Raw genomic sequence first — 20,386 nt, forward strand, 5'->3', positions numbered from 1 at the left:
GTAGCCAGTCACTTCTTATGAGCTGAAGTTGGCAGAGAAGGTGAAAGCTGCTCGCTTTATAGTGGTAGAATCTTCTTCTCTGCGTCACGTATGTTATCGTGAGATTCTCGAGGGCAGGGATAATGTCTATGTTACTTCTGCTCTCCCGAGGCCCAGCCCTCAAGCTTCTGTGGGCAGCTAAGCTCCCAGTTACATTGGTGCCCAATATGTACTTGGCGGATCAACCTCCACGTTTTGTTCCCAAGGGATGGGAGTGGAAGGGTTGGGGCTGGTGCCCTGGAGGAGAGCACGGAACAGCAGGGGAGGGGTCCTCTGGAGTCTTCCTATGAGAGCCTCTAACCTCCAAATCCACGGTGCCAACCAAAACAGGGGCGAGAGCTCCGATGCATTTTTTGCCTGAACCACTCCTCTAATGCCGCTGGAAGCTGAAGCCAGGATACCTCCTCACCTACCTCCTATTTCGGGGCCAAGCTGATGAGTAAGGCTGTAAATTAATTGTGATCGTAGAACAGAGACAAAATTTCCTCTTAAAAAAAAAAAACCACTAAAGATCTTCCATATTTTGCAGAATGTCTCTTCGGTTACTGTTGACATGGTTCTCTGGTGTGAACGAGAAATAGACCAGAGTGACCCACCCCTCCCCACTTCCATCTTGCGCTCTTCGTCAGCCTGCTTCTATGCCACACGAGACACTAGACAACGAGTAATCAAATAGCTTCACAGAAGAGAAGAGGACAAGTCACCCGGATGGGAATGGGTAAAGTTCACGAGCTTGCAAAGAGGACGCAATCCAATCAAATATGGATGGAGCGCTTCGTACGCACAAGGCGCTGTGGGCAGCAAGTGTAAGATATAAATGAGCCCAACAACAAAAAAAGCAAAGGTTACCATTTCTTCCAGGCACCGAACACTACCCTGAGTTTCGGCAGGATCTTATAGGAAGGACGACTGGAGAAAGGAACACGGGGCGTGCGGACCTGTTGAATGGAATCACAGGGGTGCGCCTTTCATACCCTAAAGCAATTACAGTCAAGTAAGAGTTTAAAAAGGGTCAAGTCCTGATGACAGTGCTGCGGGGGGTCAAGACACAGCATCTGTCCATTACAGGCTGTGACCTGTTGGGGGAGATAGGACCTTCATGTTTATGATCTTTAGATCTCAAGATGGCAACAAAATGCTAGTTTTGCAGTACAGACAATATGACCAATTTGTTTTAGACAAAGGAAATAACAGAGGAAACCAGAGAGAAAATTCCACAGCAGATTCAGGCAAGAGAACAAAGGCTTGGAGTCAGAAGTAAGTACAGAATATGGTGTGAGGGGGAGAGGACGGGAAGAAGGAGAGGAGTTGGCTGAGGCAGAAGACACAGACTGAGAAAAGCCTGACCTGCAGTTAGGTTCATACACACCTCTGGATTCCCACAGCAGACTGTTCATACCTTTACCCCTCCATGCTGTGTTCCAAAAACTTTTTTTGGTCTCTCTCTCACACTAGGCTATATGCCTATAAACTAGGCACTGCACTGGCTACATTATAAATACAATCTCACTTAATCCTCACAACAGCCCTGAGCAGAAGGCATTAGTATGCCTGTTTTATAAATGAAGAAACTGAGGCTGAGAAAAATAAGATAACTTGCCCTAGGTCACAGAATTTATCAGAGCTGGAATTCGAACTGGGGCCTCTCTGACTCCAAAGCCAACCTCTATCCACTATCCGATGCTTTGATTTCAAAACTCGCAAGTGCTATACAGATACATGGTATTATGATTATTGCTGTGATTCACTTTCTCTGCAGCTTAAGGAAACGTGTCATGGATGCAGGTGGTGTCTTTTATCCTCTTCCCTGTAGCTTGAGCTTTTAACCCAAGAACTGTATAAGCATTTTGGGGGCGCCATGTGAAATACTGCTGGGAGTTCCACTGATACATAAAACGACCTAGGAATAAAGACTACTGCAGAGCAGTGGCAGCAGAGGGGAAGATTAAAACACGGTGAGAAGGAAAACCACACTGCACGCCAAGCTTAGGTATGGATGACCGAGGCCGTGTCTTCTGGTGGGTCTGCAGCTGACATTCACAGAAACAGTATTCTAACTGGAAAGTACAGGAGTGATGGCTCTGGGGGAGGAAGATGGTAAAAGTGGGCAAGGAGGTGAGTACGGGCAAAGCGGCTCAAGACCCCCAGGAAGTTAGAGAACTTGTTCATCCAAGGATGCGCTGACTAATATGCACCCCTACCCCTTCCCTTTGGTTGGGGCAGAGGAATTGGCTCCGGTGTGGCCAGCAGGGAGCCAAGCTCTGGCTTGAGCACACCTGGGAGATGGGTTCCACATGGGTAAATGGAGCAGGTAAATACATGGAGGATTCTGGGAACCAAGCTTCTCACTGCTGTAGAAGGTAGTTACAGACATGGGACAGGGGACGCTCCAATAAACCCTGAGGTTAGGTTAGAACTGGAGTTACTGGTATAGACTCACAGGTTTTAAAATACAAATAGGTAGAAAAGTAGACAGATATGTAGATACACACATACATATATTTCTTGGGTCTCTCAGCTCAGAGGACCTAGAAGCATGACACCCCAGCAGCAATGAACATATATAATGCGCAGACTTAGTTTCTAAATATCATTTCCCACCAAAGGAACAAGGGATCCTGGAAAAATGGATGACTCCAGGGCTGGGTTAGAAAAGTACAAGACGAGCCTGGTATATTTTGTTGGGCCAGAAAGAAAGTACTCAGAAAACGCTAGGGGCAGGCAAAAGAATGGAAAACTAGCTGGAAGGGGCCGAAACCAGGACAATTTTTTTTTTGAGCATTAAAACAAATAATGATGGATCCTGGAAGAGAAAAAGGACATGAGTGGAAAAACTGGTAAAATCCAAATAAGACCTGGAGTTTAGTGAATAGTACTGTACCAATGTTTACTAGATGATTTTGATAATAACTGTACTGCAGTTATGTAAGATGTGAACGCTAAGGGAGCTTGGGAGAGGGAATATGGGAAATCTGCACTATTTTTGAAGTTTTTCTGTAGGTCTAAATTTATTTGAACATAAAGTTAAAAAAAAAGATAGTAATGACTATAACCCATTGAATAAAATAGGAATCCAAATTCCTATATCCACAAATAGGAATTTGTCCACGCTGATACAAATAAATGGGGAACAGAGAAGGCTGTTTCTTAAAACAGAATAAATGTAGAAGAAATGATGGAATTAGAAAAATAATTATTTGGCAACTATCTTAGTAATAAATGATTCAGGCAAGCATCATTAACAGATGGTAAAATAAGTAAGTGAAAGATGAGAAAAAGGCTATTTATGTGGTTTCAAGGTTAATCAACACTTATTAATTACTTATTAATTAATACAGAAACCTGGCCAATACCATCTAAACCAAGTAGTAAAATTGACCAGCACAAGCTGTGGGACACATTGATACCGTGTGTCTCCTGACAAGAATTACTGAGAAGAACATGGCACCACTTCTGTATGAATCATAAATCATGAGCCAGCATTAGTCAGAACCAGACTGAGGAACATTCCACAAAGTAACTGGCCTACACGTTGTCAAAAATTTCCAAGTCATGGGACTTCCCTGGTGGCGCAGTGGTTAAGAGTCCACCTGCCAATGCAGGGCACACGGGTTCGAGCCCTGGTCTGGGAAAATCCCACATGCCGTGGAGCAACTAAGCCCGTGCGCCGCAACTACTGAGCCTGCGTGTCTAGAGCCCGTGCTCCGCCAAGGAGAAGCCCACGCACGGCAATGAAGAGTAGCCCCAGCTTGCTGCAACCAGAGAAAGCCTGCGCATGGCAACGAAGACCCAACGCAGCCAAAAATAAAATAAAATAATTAATTAATTTTAAAAAATTTCCAAGTCATGAAAGATAAAGAAAGAATAGATTATTCTTCTGGATTGAACCAAAGAGACATGACAAAGAAATGTAACCTGTGATCCCGGAATGGATTTGAGATCTATAAAAAACAGGATTGGGGCAAATGGGGAAAGGGAATGGGGTCTATGGATTTAATGGGAGTGCTGCATCAATGTTACCTTCCTGATTTTGATGGTTTGTACTATGGTTACATAGACTGTGGCCTTATTTACAGGAAACACACACTGAAATATTAAGGAGTAATGGGGCATCTTGCCTGCAATCTGAGAATTTGAATCTCTCAGGAAAAACAACATGTATGTGCATATACCCGTGAGTATGTGTGTGTCTGTCAGTGTGTGTGTCAGAGGCGCGAGAGACAGCTGTTAACTGAAGAACCTGGGTGAAGGATACACAGGAGCTCTATGTACGATTCTTAGAACTCTTCTGAAAGTGTGAAATTAATTCAAAACAAACAACAAGCAACATTAGTTTATAGAGAGACTCTAGGCTTCACCCAGCTAGAAGGGGTGGCGGGCTCTATTTCAACGAAAGCTATGACAGGGAACTCAGGAGAATGGGCGGAAATGGAGTCCCTAATAATTTCTTGGACTGACAGTGTCACTGAATGGAGTGAAGAAAGTGCCTATGGAGAGAAATCTCTCCTGCAAGTCAGCCAAAGAAAACGCCTACATCCCCAAGAGTAGAAGAGACACTACTAACTTCCTCCTTGGACATAGACAAAAACTGAGAAAGCTGCTCAAAGCACAGGAGGACAGCTCAGCCCAGCCAGCTAAGAGGTGGCCGAGGGACATCCCCACTCCTCCTCCGTGAGCACTGGCGCCGCAGTCCTCCTACCAAGGCTGGGCTTTGGGCTGGGGCAGGTGCTGCCAGGACTCTCCCCGGGCAGGTGGGAGGCTGGGGAGACGGAAGAGTAGACGCCACGCCAGGCCCACAGAGAGCTGGCAGCACCAAGCAGGCCACCCAACCACCTGAGAGTCCAGAACAAGATCACCGGAAGGGCAGGGCAGGCACAGTTCCCGAGTGCTGTTTACTTGTGCCGAGCGACAACATGTCATGTCATTTATTCCTCACCACTAATCCTGTGAGGGGGGCATTATTCACTGAGAGAATAAAATAATATATAATAATATTCACTGAGAGCCCAAAATAAACTCGGAGAGGTTAGGGCCACGCTCACAGCCCCAGGCTGGTGAGCGCAGAGCACGGACTCAAGTCCAGGTCTGTCTGGCACCCAGGCCCATGCTCTTTCCGCTACCCTGGGTTGGGTCTTGGTCATCGGTCATCGGGGAACTTGTGAATGGTCTCAGATTTTCCTCCCTTGCAGATTTCTGAGTCAGAACTACAAGAGTAGTAATTTGTCCTCAATCAGTCCCCACCTGAGTTCCTTCCCCAGTCTTAGGATTCTGACTTAAGGGAGGGCGAGCTTTGTAGAACCCCCTGAAATTGTCCTCAAAATAGTGTGTGGGTTTATGTGGACTTTTTTTGGCGAGAGGACCTGTGGTTTTCATCGGGTTCTCAGAGGGATCTATGACTCAAAGAAGGTTAATGACCTGCTGCTTTAGGCATTATTTTGTCTGACGCTCTTCTTTGACAGACGAGGAGATGGATTTCTTGACCTCTGGTTGCTACTTCAAGCGTTTGCGGTGTCTTCTGGAACGACACCAGCACAGCCCACGCGGTCCTCCTCCGAGAAGCTCCCGCTACTGCACTACTGCTGTGGAGACGTCCCAGCGAGGCCGGACGGCAGGAGGGGGCCGGCACTGCCGTTTTCGTACAGAAATGGAGGGTCCCTGAGGGAGGGAGGGCTGGCTCCCGGCCCAAAGTCTTAGGAACAATGAGCGTGCTTTCTACGAATCAAGGCCATGCGAAAAGAGCAGATCCCAGAATGACACCAGATAGTTCAGAAAACTGACTCTTTAGACCAGATAAGTTTTGAGAAAGTACACGGTTATCTCAGATGTGTACTTTAAACCCTGGACCCAATAGCTTTTAAGCCTTTTCAAAAATAAGAATTTGGATTGATAAGAGAAGAGAGGGCTTTGTCCCAAAATAGTCATACGGCTGCTCCTTTTCCTGCCTTGTAAGGGTGTCTTATTAATATCCTGAGAGAGGGCTTCCCTGGTGGCGCAGTGGTTGAGAATCCGCCTGCAGATGCAGGGGACACGGGTTCGTGCCCCGGTCCGGGAAGATCCCACATGCTGTGGAGCAGCTGGGCCCGTGAGCCATAGCTGCTGAGCCTGCGCTTCCGAAGCTTGTGCTCCGCAACGGGAGAGGCCACAGCAGTGAGAGGCCCGCGTACCACACACACACACACACAAAATCCTGAGAGAAAACTGTGTGAACGCAGAAGAGAGGGTGTTTTCAAAGGACTAAATGGCAATAGTAACTACTGCCCCTCTGCATGCCTGCAGACACAAGCCCGACAGACAGAGAGCAGGAGGAAAACTGGGGCTTTACAAGGCAAAAAACGTCAAGGCAACTTTTTCTGTGCGAGGTGGGAGGCGGTGAGGAGGTTGTTTTTGTTAACGTAGAAGCTCTTTTACAAAGATAATTTTCTGGGATTTTCATACGAAGCATTTTGTAATCAGGGAAGAAAAGAATAGAAGCCATCTATTGATATAAAATCAAATAGTTGAATAACAATAATGTTCCATTTAAGACACAAATAGCCACTTGAAATGTTCTCTTAAGCTTATGGTTTACCCTTGAAACATACTTGGAAGCAAGAATGTGCTAAACTGAAAGAAGCATTAAAAAAAAAAAAAAAGGACTGGACTTCAGCACCTAAATGCTTTCCCTGAGAACTCCCCTCAAGAACTTTCTCACAGCTGCTGAACTCCCTATGTGAGCCACTGTCTGGTCCTCCTAAGCATGTGTTCTTTAGGCTACGGGCCTTTCCTCAGATCCTGGACCAGCCTGTCTCTGGTCAGTTCGGCCTGTTCCAGAAACTGGGCCTTTCCAAAATGTGCCTTTCAGCATGGAAGGGCCTTCCACAGTTGCTCTGGCTGTGGACAGAGACTCGGGGATGAAGAGGGATCTCTGTCCTTTGCATGAACAATGGATACTGGAACATGACCATACTCTTCTGGCTGTGGGGGAACCTGGCTGCAGTGGGCTGCTTTGTAAACATTTTCTGGAGCCCCTCTGTAAAAAGCATATATGTTAAATGGATGATAATTCATCAAACAAAATATAACACATCAGCCCAAACAGGAAAAAAAAAACAAACCAACAAGTGGTGGAGAAGAGGAAGCTCTTCCTTATAGTAGAACCCTAATGAGTAAATATAGAAGAAATGACAGAAACAATCAACGTTTGGCAAACACTACAGTAATCATTGTTTCAGGCAGGAATCGTCAAGGGATGTGAAAAATGAGTGGGCAAAGTATGATGAGACATAGGATATGTACATAGTCCCCAAGTATCCCCCTCCCCGCAAGATATTTATGAATTACAGAGCAAAAAATAGTGGCTTCACAGGGAGAAAGCTGGCAGACACCACTTTAGCAAGTGGTCAAGGTCAACCTCAGCAATAACAGGACAAATCCAGGTGAGATGCCTCCTGACATCACGCACTGGGCTCTGAGAAGGACACAATGTCACCTCTGTGGTTTTCTTGCCCAAAATGCATAGCCTTGATTTATTCAAGAGGAAACGTCACAAACAGAAATTGAGGGCTTTGGACAAAATAGCTGGTCAAACCCTCTTTAAAAGTGTCAAGGTCATGAAAGACAAAGAAAAGACTGAGGAATTATTCCAGCTTAACGGAGCCTAAAGAGACCTGACAACTAAATGCATGATTGGATCTTGGACCAGAGAAAGGACATCCGTGGGAGAACGGTACCTTCCTGTTTTGATAACTGCGGTTATGTAAACTGTTAACATTTCTCTGGGCGAAGGGTATATGAGAGCTTTTTAAAACCTTTTGGTAAGTCTAAATGATTTCACAGTGAAAAGTTAAAACAAATTATACTTGAAAACATATACATTAGAGATGAGGCTTTCTTTCTCCACTTTCCAGCGCCTGACATTGTAAAGCCTCACGGGCTGACATACAGAGTGGGATACGGGCTCAGCGCCCACCTGGGAAGTAGGTGCTGGGATCTGTTTGGAACCTTGTTAGAGTCAAACTCAGGCTCCTGAGATTTATGGACACAATACATGATGACACTCAAAAGGCCGAAAAACATCCTTAACAGGTTTCCAGGGAGGGTAACAGGTGCCCCAAGTCCCTCCTTCAACCTCTAGAAGGAGCTGTGCCCTTGTGAGGCCCCAGCCCTGACCCAAGGAGCGAGAAATGCAGGAGAAGGCAGCAAAATGTTCATCACTCACTTGTCCTGGGACTCAATATACACGTAGAGATGAGGCTCAAAACACTTGGAAACAATGCCGTGAAATGGATTGTCTGGGACTTTAGGCTTCTTTGGCTGTAAAGGAAAAAAAAAAAAGAAAAGAAGAAAAGAAAAAAGAAACCCTATATTTGAGCCATCTTTGCAAACTTTCAAGCAGTTTCAAAGAAAACATCCCTTCAAAGTTCACTCCCAACTTACAGATAAGAAGCACTCGGCGTAACTAGACTGAGACTGTGTCCTGTATTATAAGTCATGCCAGTTTGTGAACAATAAGCCAGCTTTGTTGGCATCATTTGCGTGCTCTGTGCGGTGAAAGATTCATTGCTACTTTGATAACACATGCGTTTTCAATTTGGAAGCTCTTCATCATCTGACTGATGTTTTCAAAATGTAAATTCTAGCTAATAACAGCACCGCAGAGCTGTGCAGTGCTTTGGAACATATAAAGTGCTTTCACACCATCCAGTTTTAAAAGCCTCCATTTACTGCTTGTTATTATGAGCCAAGCACTTTGGTACGAAATATCTCATCTATTCCTCAAAACAATCCTCAGTATAGGAATTATTACTACTATTTTACACCTAAAGAAAGGGAGCCTCAGAGGGTATTAGCAGCCTGCCTCAAGGCACATGGTGAAGTTTCCTGTCTCCTAAACCAGAACTCTTTCTAGTAGATCATTGCTGTCTTGCGGTGCTTCCTAAGACTGTTGAATTTCACCAACAAATATAAGAAAAAAAGAAAAGTAGGGGGTCAACACAGGGTTGCTAACTTTTTATTTTGTTACTTTCTACTCTAACCACAAGCTCCTAAAAGAAAGAGTATTGTATACCCAAACATTTTATAAGAGAAAATAGCCACATAAAGGCCGTCCTTCCCAAGAAAAGACAGTTAGTTGGTGACGTTATACCAGACAGAAAGACAAAGAGATAGACAGACACACAGGCTGGCTGTTTTGTCTTTATTTTTTTGCCTTGCACCAGCTAAAACCTGGATCAGTACTGGTCCCCAACTGAAACTGGGAAACCACTGATAAAAAGGTCATCCGGGCAGGCAAGCATTTAAAAACTATTATTTGCTACTTAAATTCCCTTTCAAAACATCTAAAAAATAAACAAGGATCTTCCTACATATTTCTTTCTGTTCCTAAAAAAAAAAAAAAAAGCCAATTCTATCTATTTCTGTTTGTTGGTATCTGAAAATAGATAGAGGTCCTTGGGCCTTTGCTGGGCTTGATACAAGAATACAATCTGGATATAAATTGGCACGCACAGCACACCTGTTGAATTGAATGGCTCGTATCTTTTAATAAAAAGAGGAAAAGCTAAGCCCCCTAATAACAGACAGAAATGATTACCTTCTTCTAGTAATTAAAAACAAATAAAACGTTGTAATGGTTAAAAGTATCTGTAAAAACTGGTAATGATCACCAAAAATTAAATGTCAACTGTAGATATATCCCACTTAATTTCATGTTTAACTCTCTTCCCTTTTTACCTTCTAAGAGTTCCATGTCTTTAATTTTTTTTTGCAGGATTTGAAGAAACTCTGGTCCTTCCTAAGAATAACTACAGCCTGGGCTATTTTCTCTTATCATCCAGAAGCCACTGCCAAAGTCAGGTCTTAGGCTGAGACGGTAAGAGGCTCTCAAGTTCAGGTTCACTGAGTTTAAACTGACTGGATTCAAAGTCCCACTTCATTTCACAGATGCCTTAGGAGTTTTTCCACATTTCCATTAGTTTAAACTGAGGGATCCATGATGTAGTATGATGGTTGTGAAGGTATGGTCCTTATCTATTTGTTATACATTTTCTAAGTCAGTTACCTTTTTAAAAAAATAATTCTATTCTTTTCAATAAGATGATCAGATAAATGAATAGACAAATGTGATTTAATCTGAATAACTTTTGTAAGATTAGATATCCTGATTTTAGAACTGGAAAATATGGCCACTATAGCCATATATCTTTTCATTAATTAAAATAGAATCTTCATAAATATTATAATTATTCCCTTTATTTATATTTTCTTCCCTTGACAAAATATTCACACATCTGTAGGATAGCTTCTGGAAATTATAAATAGGAGTTTATACAATATAGAATGTTGTCATGTTTTAAATCAACATGTGTATTTTGTATTTGGCTTTATTTACCTACTAATTTATGTGTACTTTTCCAACTATTGACAATGTTTCAATTTATCACTCTTGAATCACGTTATAAAATTTAAGTAAGTCTGTACATGAGATAATAGTATTGTACGAATGTTAGGTTTTCTGATTTTGATATGTAGTAATTTAAGTGAAAATCTTTCTTAAGTGAATATATTTCCTAAAAAGGAAATACATACTGAAATAACTCAGAGGCAAAGGGTGTGATACCTATAAACTTACTTGTTCTGAAAGAGAGAGAGGGAGGGAGGGAGAAAAAGAGCGAGAGAGAGGGAGAGAGAGAGAGAGAGAGAGAGGGAGGGAGGGAGGGAGGGGGGAGGAAATGGAAAAGTAAATGTAGCAAAATAGTAACAACTGGTGAACCCAAGTGAAAGACAGTTGAGAGTTCCTTGTAAAATTCTTAAAACTTTCCTTAAGTTTGACATTATTAAAAAAGAAAAAAAGTTTAAAATAACAATAAAAAATGTGGCAGATAATCCCAGGTACAGTAGTGGAGCATTTTGAGAAACGGCATATCACCAACACTCCCGATGACCTGGAGGCCCACACTGTGGGGAAACACAGACATCCACGCCCGAGTGAAAACGGGGTTAGAGCCAACGTCCTGGTTTTGATAACGCACTATAGTTATGTTAGCCATCAGCACTGGGGGAAGCTGAGAGATGGGTACCCAGGACCTCTCTGTGCAACTTCTTATGAGTCTATAATTATTTCAAAATAAAAAGTTTTTTTTTTTAAGTGGTTCAGCAGAGTTAGACTCTGAATGTGAAGAAGTCTTGGGAATATCTTAACCTATTTATTTTGCTTATATTTTCCTTTTTATGTATGCACAAAAGTGATATATGATAAAAATGTATGGATAAGTCTGAAGAGCTCATTCAGTATAAAACATAGATTCTAATGATTAAGGAAAATGACTACATGATATTCCAACAAACTCATCTCGATCAGTCTCCCAGAGGCCCCGTGCTTGATGAGGCCCCACAGAACCCTCTGGATGTGGCTCAGAGAGCCGCACAACCAGACAGTGCAGGTGGCCCGACCCCCGTCCCCACAGGGGAGTCCGCTCCGCCCAGCCTCCGCCCGCTAACTGCGCTCCTGGCAGTGAGGAGGGCCCTGTCGCCATGGCTCTCTGTCCTCTTACAGGGTTTTCAGCGTGAGCTGGAAGCAAGAGGGGAACAATGGGAGGGATTGCCTGAAGTTTCCTTTTCTCCTTTTTTCCACAGGGCTGCCTCCTGCCTCTGGCTGCCTCGTAGCTGTGCTCATATTCAGATGAAACGGGCTGGAATTTCGGCTCATACTGCTGTCTCCCTTTGTACCGTCCAGCTCCCCCAAGGGTTGCTTCTCAGCTTAAAGAATATACTAAGTCATTTAGCAGTAGCGCTCAGGCTGGGTTTTGGAGTGTGTGAATTCTGTCCAAAAGCTGCAGATGTTTAAGCTATTTCCTCCTGGAGTTTGATGGGATAATAAAAGGTTACTGTTGTCACAGTAAGGAGGTCTGCAGCTGGTCCCATTTCCTTTTATTACTATCCAGTGTAAACAGATTAAATCTAACTGCTCGGATCACCAGAAGGGTACATTTTAAAACCAGAAATTCCTTATTTCTTCTCTCTTCCTTTTATACTCTGAGTACCCTCAGTCCCTCTTCAGATGCCATTTTTTAATCATCAGGAACATGTTGGCAACTGATTGTTCAAACTAAATACCTCTTTTCAAGTTCACGCTCCCTTCTCCATAGCCTAACTGCAGCGGTGAGCAGGGAGCGACCCTCACCTCGAGGGCCACTCGTCTGCCAACTGCAGTGATGCAATGGGTTGGGTAATCCAGGACAACTACTGGGGCCTCCCCCCACCTCTGGCCGAGCTCGCCGCTAGCACACTGTGGGCTTGCCCCGAGCACCCCACCTGGCTCCTCATCTTCCTGTGCGCCCAGCTCCAGAAGGCAGTGAGTGGCTGGGAAAAGGGGGGTCCTGAGCTCCCACATCATCAACCACAAGTGGGACAGGTGCTGGGGAGGTGGTGGGAGGTCAGGATGGCAGCTGAGGAGTCATGAGTCACTGACGTGTAAGTTTTATTACTAACAAGTAACAGCCTGTGAAGCTGCGGGTGCATCATGTAGTCCAGGGGTTTTCAATAGTTTCTTTTTGAACACACCTAGAACCCCTGATCCAAAAGCAATTTTATCTGGAAGTCCATGAAAAAAGTGACTCAAAACAGAACTGCTGGGCTTCCCTGGTGGCGCAGTGGTTGAGAGTCCGCCTGCCGAGGCAGGGGACACGGGTTTGTGCCCTGGTTCGGGAAGATCCCACATGCCGCGGAGCGGCTAGGCCCGTGAGTCCTGGCCGCTGAACCTGTGCATCCGGAGCCTGTGCTCCGCAATGGGAGAGGCCACAACAGTGAGAGGCCCGCGTATCACACACACACACACAAAACAGAACTGCTGTATTTGGAGGGGCTTAGGGCCCTGGTCTCTTCCCAACTCCCCACAGTGACATCTGACAGGGCACCAAGGAAAACAGCTGGAAAACCACTGGCTCTCTCTACACATGGAGAAATGAGGGAAGTCTAGAGAGAGTAAAAACCTACCTAAGGTCATGCGGGCAGCTAATGGCAAACCAGAGTCTGGCATCTTCTCCATCACGTGACTCTGCTTTACCCCGTGTACCTGTGTTCTGTGTCCTTAGAATGAGCAGGTCTTTGTCTTTAAGACAGTAACCTCAAGCTTAAAAGATGAGTAAAACGTTCCACAAGGAAGAAAAATCATATGTTACCTGGCAAAACTGATTTTGTAGCTAATGGGGGCTATCATAATCCAGTTTAATAATATCCAGGGATGACTAGCAAAAGGGATAACTTTTCACGGCAGCATCTGAGCGTTCAGCTACACAATCCTGGACATGACAATGGCAGCCACTTGTACTGGGGAGACACGAGGGCCCTGAAAACGTCCTGGCTACACAAGGCCAGCTCAGAGGGTGCAGGTGCCGAGCGCGGGTGGAGGACACACGAGAAGGATGAGCTCCACATCCAGAGTCTTCTTTCCCGTCCCAGTCCTTCCTCCCAAAATGTGAGGGACACATTTCTTTAGTTAGAAGAAATCTTTTGTTTTCTCCCAGCCTAGCTGATATGATGGCTTTAAATCAATTACGTCTAATCCCATAGATCTCTGGGATACGGCCTCAAGGTATCCCTTCAGTTTTATCCATTCACTTTTATTCACGGGATGCATTTCTATGTCCTCCACTTTTCAGGGAGACATCACTGATGTAATAGAAGGAACGGCAGAAAAGGAATTCTAGTCTCTGACTTCTAGACCTAGCTTCTGGTCTCAGATCCTCCAATTTCAAACTGTATAACCCTGGGCTAGTCACTTAACCAGCAGCTCCCATATAAAATCCTATAAAAGGAAAGGCAGGCATTGCGAGGACGAAAGGGAATAAAGCGTGGAAAGGACTTTTAAACCATAAAGCACCATGAAAATGTGAGGCATCCATGTTATTATAATTATTTAACTGATGGGTCAGACACATTTGATGACGTCACTTCAGAACGGCTCCTGGCAATTCTGCTCTCTTGGCTCCTGCCAGGATTGTACACCTACCCTCCCCATGCTAGGAATGCGGGGTTAACTGCAAAGTGCGTGGCTACGGGTTTCCCAGAGCTGCTCTTCCCAGTAGGCCTCCCTTTCGGTGATGTCTGGAGCAAAAACAATACCACAATATAATCCTCTAGCAGCCAAGTGTAGAAAATTAAAAAGAAGGCTCACTAATCCAGACAGGAAAAGTCCTGATTTATTGCTCTAAGCTCTCTCACCGTAAAACGGCAGTGAAACAAAAACACCATTCTGTGGGATGAAGGGAGAGGAAATTTAGAGTTGGACAGAAAAAGCTGAAGGAAATGAAGGTGCCGGTGTGCTCTGAAAAGGAACTCTCCGAATATGCCACTGGTCACCATGGTGTTTCCAGGCCTCCCCACTGGCTTCCAGACTAAGGTGCTCGGCTTATGCTGAGCGCAGACCTCTCCTGGCTGACGGTGCTGCTGACTTCACCCGGGATCTTTCAGCCGCTCATGTCATCACCAGACCAGATCAGGGGACAATGGAAAGCTCAGCTGACAAGCTTGGGAGATGATGAAGAAGGCAGGGCAGAGTTCTGCTGCCCCACCACACGGGCTGATGAATGAAGCTTGGCCGTGTTGCTAAGGCCCGTGTGCCATCCTGGAGCCAAGGGGTGGGCCAGGAAGGGCTGCTCTCTCACTCCGGTTTCTAAATGCACTTTCAGATCAAGGCCTTCTATAAAGACCACCAAGGTTGTCACCTCTGAAGGTAGTCAACAGCCAAAGGGATCACATTTAGAGCAAGCAGACCCATTTTCCGAAACAAACATTAGGAAGGTTGCACAGGGAAACGCAAACCAGACTTACTTGCTCTACGTCTCCTTTTTCCATCGCCAGTTCCTCCATCTCTGGTGCTGGCTCATCTTCTAGGAAGGGATTGGTGGATGCAAGTGGAGACTCGAGTTTTTTCTGTTGATTAGATGTGAGAAACAGATAGGTATTTTCTGAGCGTGGTCAGTAGCTTTCCCCACTGATCTGCTTTTTCCAAGTCTCTCCAACAGCTACATCATGAAATCTGATCTAATGAGCAAAAACTGAGACAACCTGGACCACATGCTCACCTCCAGGCCTTCACACTGCTTTTTCCTCTTCCTGAAACCTTACTGCCTGCCCAACCCCAATCCCAAGCTGCCTAAAATTCTCCGTCATCCTTCAGTCTTCAAGTCAGAAGTCCCCTCTTCTGGGAAGCCTTTCTCACCTGTTAAGTCTGGGTTAGAAGTCCCAGTCACACGCTCCCATCACCCCGGTATGTCCCCTACCCAGGTATTTACTAAAGTACCACAACTGCTCATTTATTTGTCTTCTCCCCACTAGCTTCTGTGACAGCAGGAATCACATTTGTCTCGTTTCTACCTCTGGTGTCTGGCATGTCATAGGTATGAGTCAAAATGCCAGATGGGTTTGAATTCAAGAACAAACTATAGGACTTCCCTGGTAGTACAGTGGTTAAGAATCTGCCTGCCGGACATGGGTTCGAGCCCTGGTCCGGGAAGGTCCCACATGCCGCGGAGCAAATAAGCCTGTGTGCCACAACTACTGAGCCTGCGCTCTAGAGCCCGCGAGCCACAACTACCGAAGCCCTCGTGCCTAGAGCCCATGCTCCACAACAAGAGAAGCCACCGCAATGAGAAGAGTGCGCACCGCAACGAAGAGTAGCCCCTGCTCGCTGCAACTAGAGAAAACCCGTGCGCAGCCACAAAGACCCAACACAGACAAAAATAAAAAAAAAAATTTTTTTTAAAGAAACTATAGAGCTAATCTTTTGTGTTCTAGATTACAGAGAGAAGTCCCTTTCCAAATAAGTCTCATTACAACAACCACAATAAAATCTTGAGAAAAATTAATCCCCAGCTCCTGAATGCGACCATTCTTTCAAAAGATATCGAGTGGGACCTTGGGCTAGCAGGAAAGCTGGAGGCAGGAGATGTGGGTTTTTAGCTCCAATGCTGCTGCGCTGGCCAAACCGTCTAGCTTCTCTGAGCCCCGGCGGCCCGATCTGCTGAATGAGGAGGATAGAGTTACAGGACTACTTGAGTGATTAAATGTGATAAAGCATGTGAAACCCTAGGAGAAGCACATGATACATATTACCGATGATGAGTCCAATGTGACAACAGAATCGAGGCAGATCTTTGGAATTTTTTACAAATTCTACCTCAGGATGTTATTTATGCCAGGGAGCTGGGCGTTCTAGCAGAAAGGGAACTAAGTGGACAAGCAGGATAAAAGGGACTGGCTGGTGCTGGGGAAGAGGGGAAGGGGAAAGGAATGACTCTCTGGAGACAAGAAGCTGGGTGGAGAGGAATTTTTAAAAGTACTTATGACATTTGAGCATATATCAGTGGAGCAGCTTGAACTAATCCCTACGCCAAGAGGGAAGGCAGATGGACCACAGTGTGTGAATGACTTTGTCAAGTGCCAGGACATCAGCTGAAGATATTACCAAAAAAGAAAGAAAGAAAGAAAGAAAGAAAAAAAAAAAGAACCAACCAAACAACCCAGAAAAATAAAAACTTAAACACAAAAACAAAAACCACACCTGTGTCTGGTTTAGGCTTTAAGACAATTCCACTTACATTCATGTCAACTACTTAATTCTTGGCCAAAACACTTGGATGCTATTATGTAGCTAGACAGAGCCTTGGTGTATGAAGAAAGCCCTGTGATTAATGTATTAGCTCAAGGTAATCAGTAGTAGGACAATGATTTTTGTGGTATCCTCTGGAGAAACAATATGGACTAAGAACCCAGCAAACATTTCAAATGTATACACTCCAAACTTTGGCTTCTTTGCCTGATATGGAAAAAAAATCCTTATAAATGTAAAGCAATTTACATTCATTTCCAAAATTAGGATAGTTTTAGAAGTGTTTCTTTGAAAGCCATATTTCTAAGTTTTAGTTGTCTCTGTGAGGGTTGCTGGTATTTTAGGGTGAGGGTGAGAAAGGAAATCTAAGCTTCAACAACAAGTTAAATTAGTTAATAGCACTGGATTCCTGATCCCACTGGCTCAAACAGTGGGTTTGGGGATCATACTGATGAGCTGAATCTCTATGATTCTGAGTCTTTCAGTCCTTTGGAGGTGTAAAGAGCAAGCCAGCAACTGAAGTGAAAAGCTTTGTTCAAAATCATTCAGCCACAGAAACAGGATATGAATTTTTGAACCAAACTTTCCTCATCTATCGCTAGGTCTACCAGGGTTGATAATAACGTCTCACAATTATATACAGATGGGCCTCATTTTAAAAACAATGTGTTGCTGGAAATATGACAAAAAGGGGACATTGGTGAAGTGGACTGAGGGTGTTCCTGGGCTCCATGCTCACCGGTGGGGTATCCAACGGGTGGACATAAGTCATAAGAAGCAAACATAAAAGGCAACACTGAAAAAGCAGAGCAACGTTTCAGACAGTATAATGTGGGCTACTTGTTGGTGTCACCGGGTCAGGAGAGTCCCAAAAGGAAAGGTGTCTTTCCTATTCCCCCAGTCTCTCTCTAGTCGCGTACGGATGAGATTACCAGGGAGTCAGGGGCACTCAGGAACTTCTCATTCATTTCAGGCATACACATTCCAACCAGGGACCAAGCTGATACCAGAAAAGGGATTCAGTCCTCCATCCACCCATTCGACAAAGGGATGTGCTGGGCACGACGGGGAAAGCAGGGAGCAAGGTAGACCACCCTCTGCCCTCAGGGAGCTTACAGTCAGGTGGAAGAGACAGGCTCTAACCAAATAATCACACAAGCATATGTGATTATTTGCAGGAAAAGCAAAGGTGATGAAAGGATGCAACAGAGGGTCACAGACAACTTCCCTGAGGAAACGACGTCTGAGCCAGAACTGAAGGATGCTCCACAGTTCGGTGTGGGAGGGGCACGGCATGGCCGGGGCTTTCTAGGCAAAGGGACCAGCACGTGACGCCATCCATTCCGTAGTCATGTGCTGAGCACCTGCTCAGCTCCAGGCACACTCTTAGGCACCGGAGATGCAGCACTGAGCAAGATAAAGAAGGGAGGCACTGCGATGAAAATACAACGTAGGAACTGGGCTGGGCTGTGGGTGAGGCTGGGGAACTGCTTCTTCATATGGTGATCCGAGAGGGCCCCTGTGAGGAGTGGATTTTTGAGCAGAGACTTGAATGAGGAGAAGGAGCCAGTTGGGCAAAGATCTGGAGAAGAGCATTCTCACCAGGGGGATCCCATGCAAAGGCTGGAATGAAAGGAGGATGGGGTGAGGGGGCGGGGCAGCCAGGACCCAATCACACAGCCTGTCACGGGCCGTGGGAAAGGTTAGGTTTTCTTCTCACGGCAACTGGGCAGTCACTGGGGTTTTTTGTTGTTGTTGTTTACGGCACGCGGGCCTCTCCCTGTTGTGGCCTCTCCCGTTGCGGAGCGCAGGCTCCGGACGCACAGGCTCAGCAGCCATGGCTCATGGGCCCAGCCACTCCGTGGCATGTGGGATCTTCCCGGACCGGGGCACGAACCCGTGTCCCCTGCATCGGCAGGCGGACTCTCAACCACTGTGCCACCAGGGAAGCCCCACTGGGGGTTTTAAACAGGGCAGCGGTAGGATCCAGTTTTAGAGTCTGAAGAGGTTGCTGCAGCGTGCCAGGTGGGGCTAATGTGGGAGTGGGCTAAGCTAGAGTTGTGGAGATGGAAAAAAGTGGCCAGACGTGGGGCATCTTTAGGAGAGAGAGTCAAGAGGACTTGGTGAGAGGGTGGATGTGAGGAGGAAGCAAAGAAAGGGATCGAGAGTCGTGCGCTTTCTGGCCCGAGCAACTGTGGGGCTGGCGCAACCACCGACTGAGGGACGGGGCTGGGTTCGCGCCCAGGCTCTACCACTTGGGTATGTGGCTTAACTTCTCCACGCTTCAGTCCTTCTAGCTGCAACGTGAAGGGATATCAACACCCGCTGCACGGAGCTGTCATGAGAATTAATGAGGTAACGCACGCAAAGCATGACTATGTCTATAGAGCAGCTTCACACAACGGTCGGCTCGTAGGGGAAGCTCAGCACATGGGGGCTGTCGTTAGTGTTTAATCGGGGTGGGCAAGTCACGAAGGCAGAACCGTGGCTGTGCCTCTCTCAGTGAAGCAACTCTCTGGATGGAAAGAGCGGGGAGCACAGGACTTCGAAGACTCACAAAAAGAATTCTTTTTAATCACAAGTGAGATCTTGTCCCTACTATACCGTCTCTTTGGGAGCCCTCCAGGAAATGAAAGCAATGCACCCATCAAATTACAAGGCTTCACCCTTCTCCCCTAGTCTCCAGTGAAGCCCTCAAAGTAACGCCTGTACCACCATCCTATTGGCAAATGTTATATTATAAAACCCTGAGGGGTGGACATAGACTCCTGCTATTTAGGGGGCCATGTTACTGCTCAGATTGATTTGCTGTGATAAAAGAACAAGTCTTTGCAGGGAGCCATCACCGGCACAACTCAGCCTTCTGTGCAAGGGCCCCTCGGGCGGAGACAACCAGACCGTGCTTCTCATTCCTGCTCTGCGGCTGTCAGAGCCCACAGAGAATTACAAGGTTAGGCTTAGATTTGAAAGAACTCAGATGACATATTCCATGAGCTCTGAGGCTGCTAAGAGAAACCGAAAATTTGCCGAGGAATGAACGACTTTCCAGTTTTAAAAGGATTCATTCTTTTTGCTGTGATGACAGTTGATTTCAAGTCCATACAGGAAAGAAAAATTCTTCATTCGGCAAGTTAATTCCTACTAATTAAACCGCATGGGACTCCCCACACCCACCTTCAGAACCACAAGGGCCACGGGCCAGCCAAGCTGTCAAATTTACTTTTGGGAAGAGATGGTCAGGCTTTGGTCAGTAGTACATCCATATCTGGGTCTGCCTGCACACATGCCTTTCTGAGGCCTCAGCTGGACACTTCAAATTATCAAAGAAGGAATTCTGAAATTTAAGATGAATCTATTTCCTTTCTCTGGAGAAGAGAGCTTTCATTATGAGGTGAAAGTTCCACAATGTCTGCATTTCTCATTCCATAAACACTTTGCTCCAGCCCAGTTCCTGATTTGTTCTTAAAGAGATGACTTGGAGGCTTCAGTTGATAGGACGGTAAGTCCAGGACTATTCGCACCTGGTTTAACGTCACTGGAACCCCTCTTTTGCTCTTGGTACTACCATGTTCATATCTTATGTCGTGACAGTTATGCATAGGTTTCTTTCTCCTAATAGAACATAAGCACCTGTCTGATTCAATTTTTCATCTTTTCCCAAGGCCCTGCACCAAGACGGAGCTTGAAAAACACTTGTGGATAAATGCTGATCACATGAGAAGCACTAAATAAAGTCCTCTTCAGACACATGGGCAACAC

The 20,386-nt window shown here is 45.5% G+C and overlaps 1 protein-coding gene across 2 annotated transcripts in view; it reads right to left on the reverse strand.

Annotated features, from left to right (window-relative positions):
* Nucleotides 1-20,386, reverse strand: part of VPS53 (VPS53 subunit of GARP complex) — a 133,313-nt gene that overhangs the window by 53,754 nt on the left and 59,173 nt on the right. For both annotated transcript variants that reach the window (XM_082605578.1, XM_082605577.1), the window contains 2 exons: nt 14,848-14,949; nt 8,237-8,331 (listed from right to left, as the gene is read on the reverse strand). In XM_082605578.1, the coding sequence (XP_082461704.1) occupies nt 8,237-8,331; nt 14,848-14,949 (197 nt within the window). The remainder of the gene's footprint in view (nt 1-8,236; nt 8,332-14,847; nt 14,950-20,386) is intronic.

Source organism: Mesoplodon mirus (assembly GCF_964341445.2).
Source record: "Mesoplodon mirus genome assembly, chromosome: 18".
Lineage (NCBI taxonomy): Eukaryota > Metazoa > Chordata > Mammalia > Artiodactyla > Ziphiidae > Mesoplodon > Mesoplodon mirus.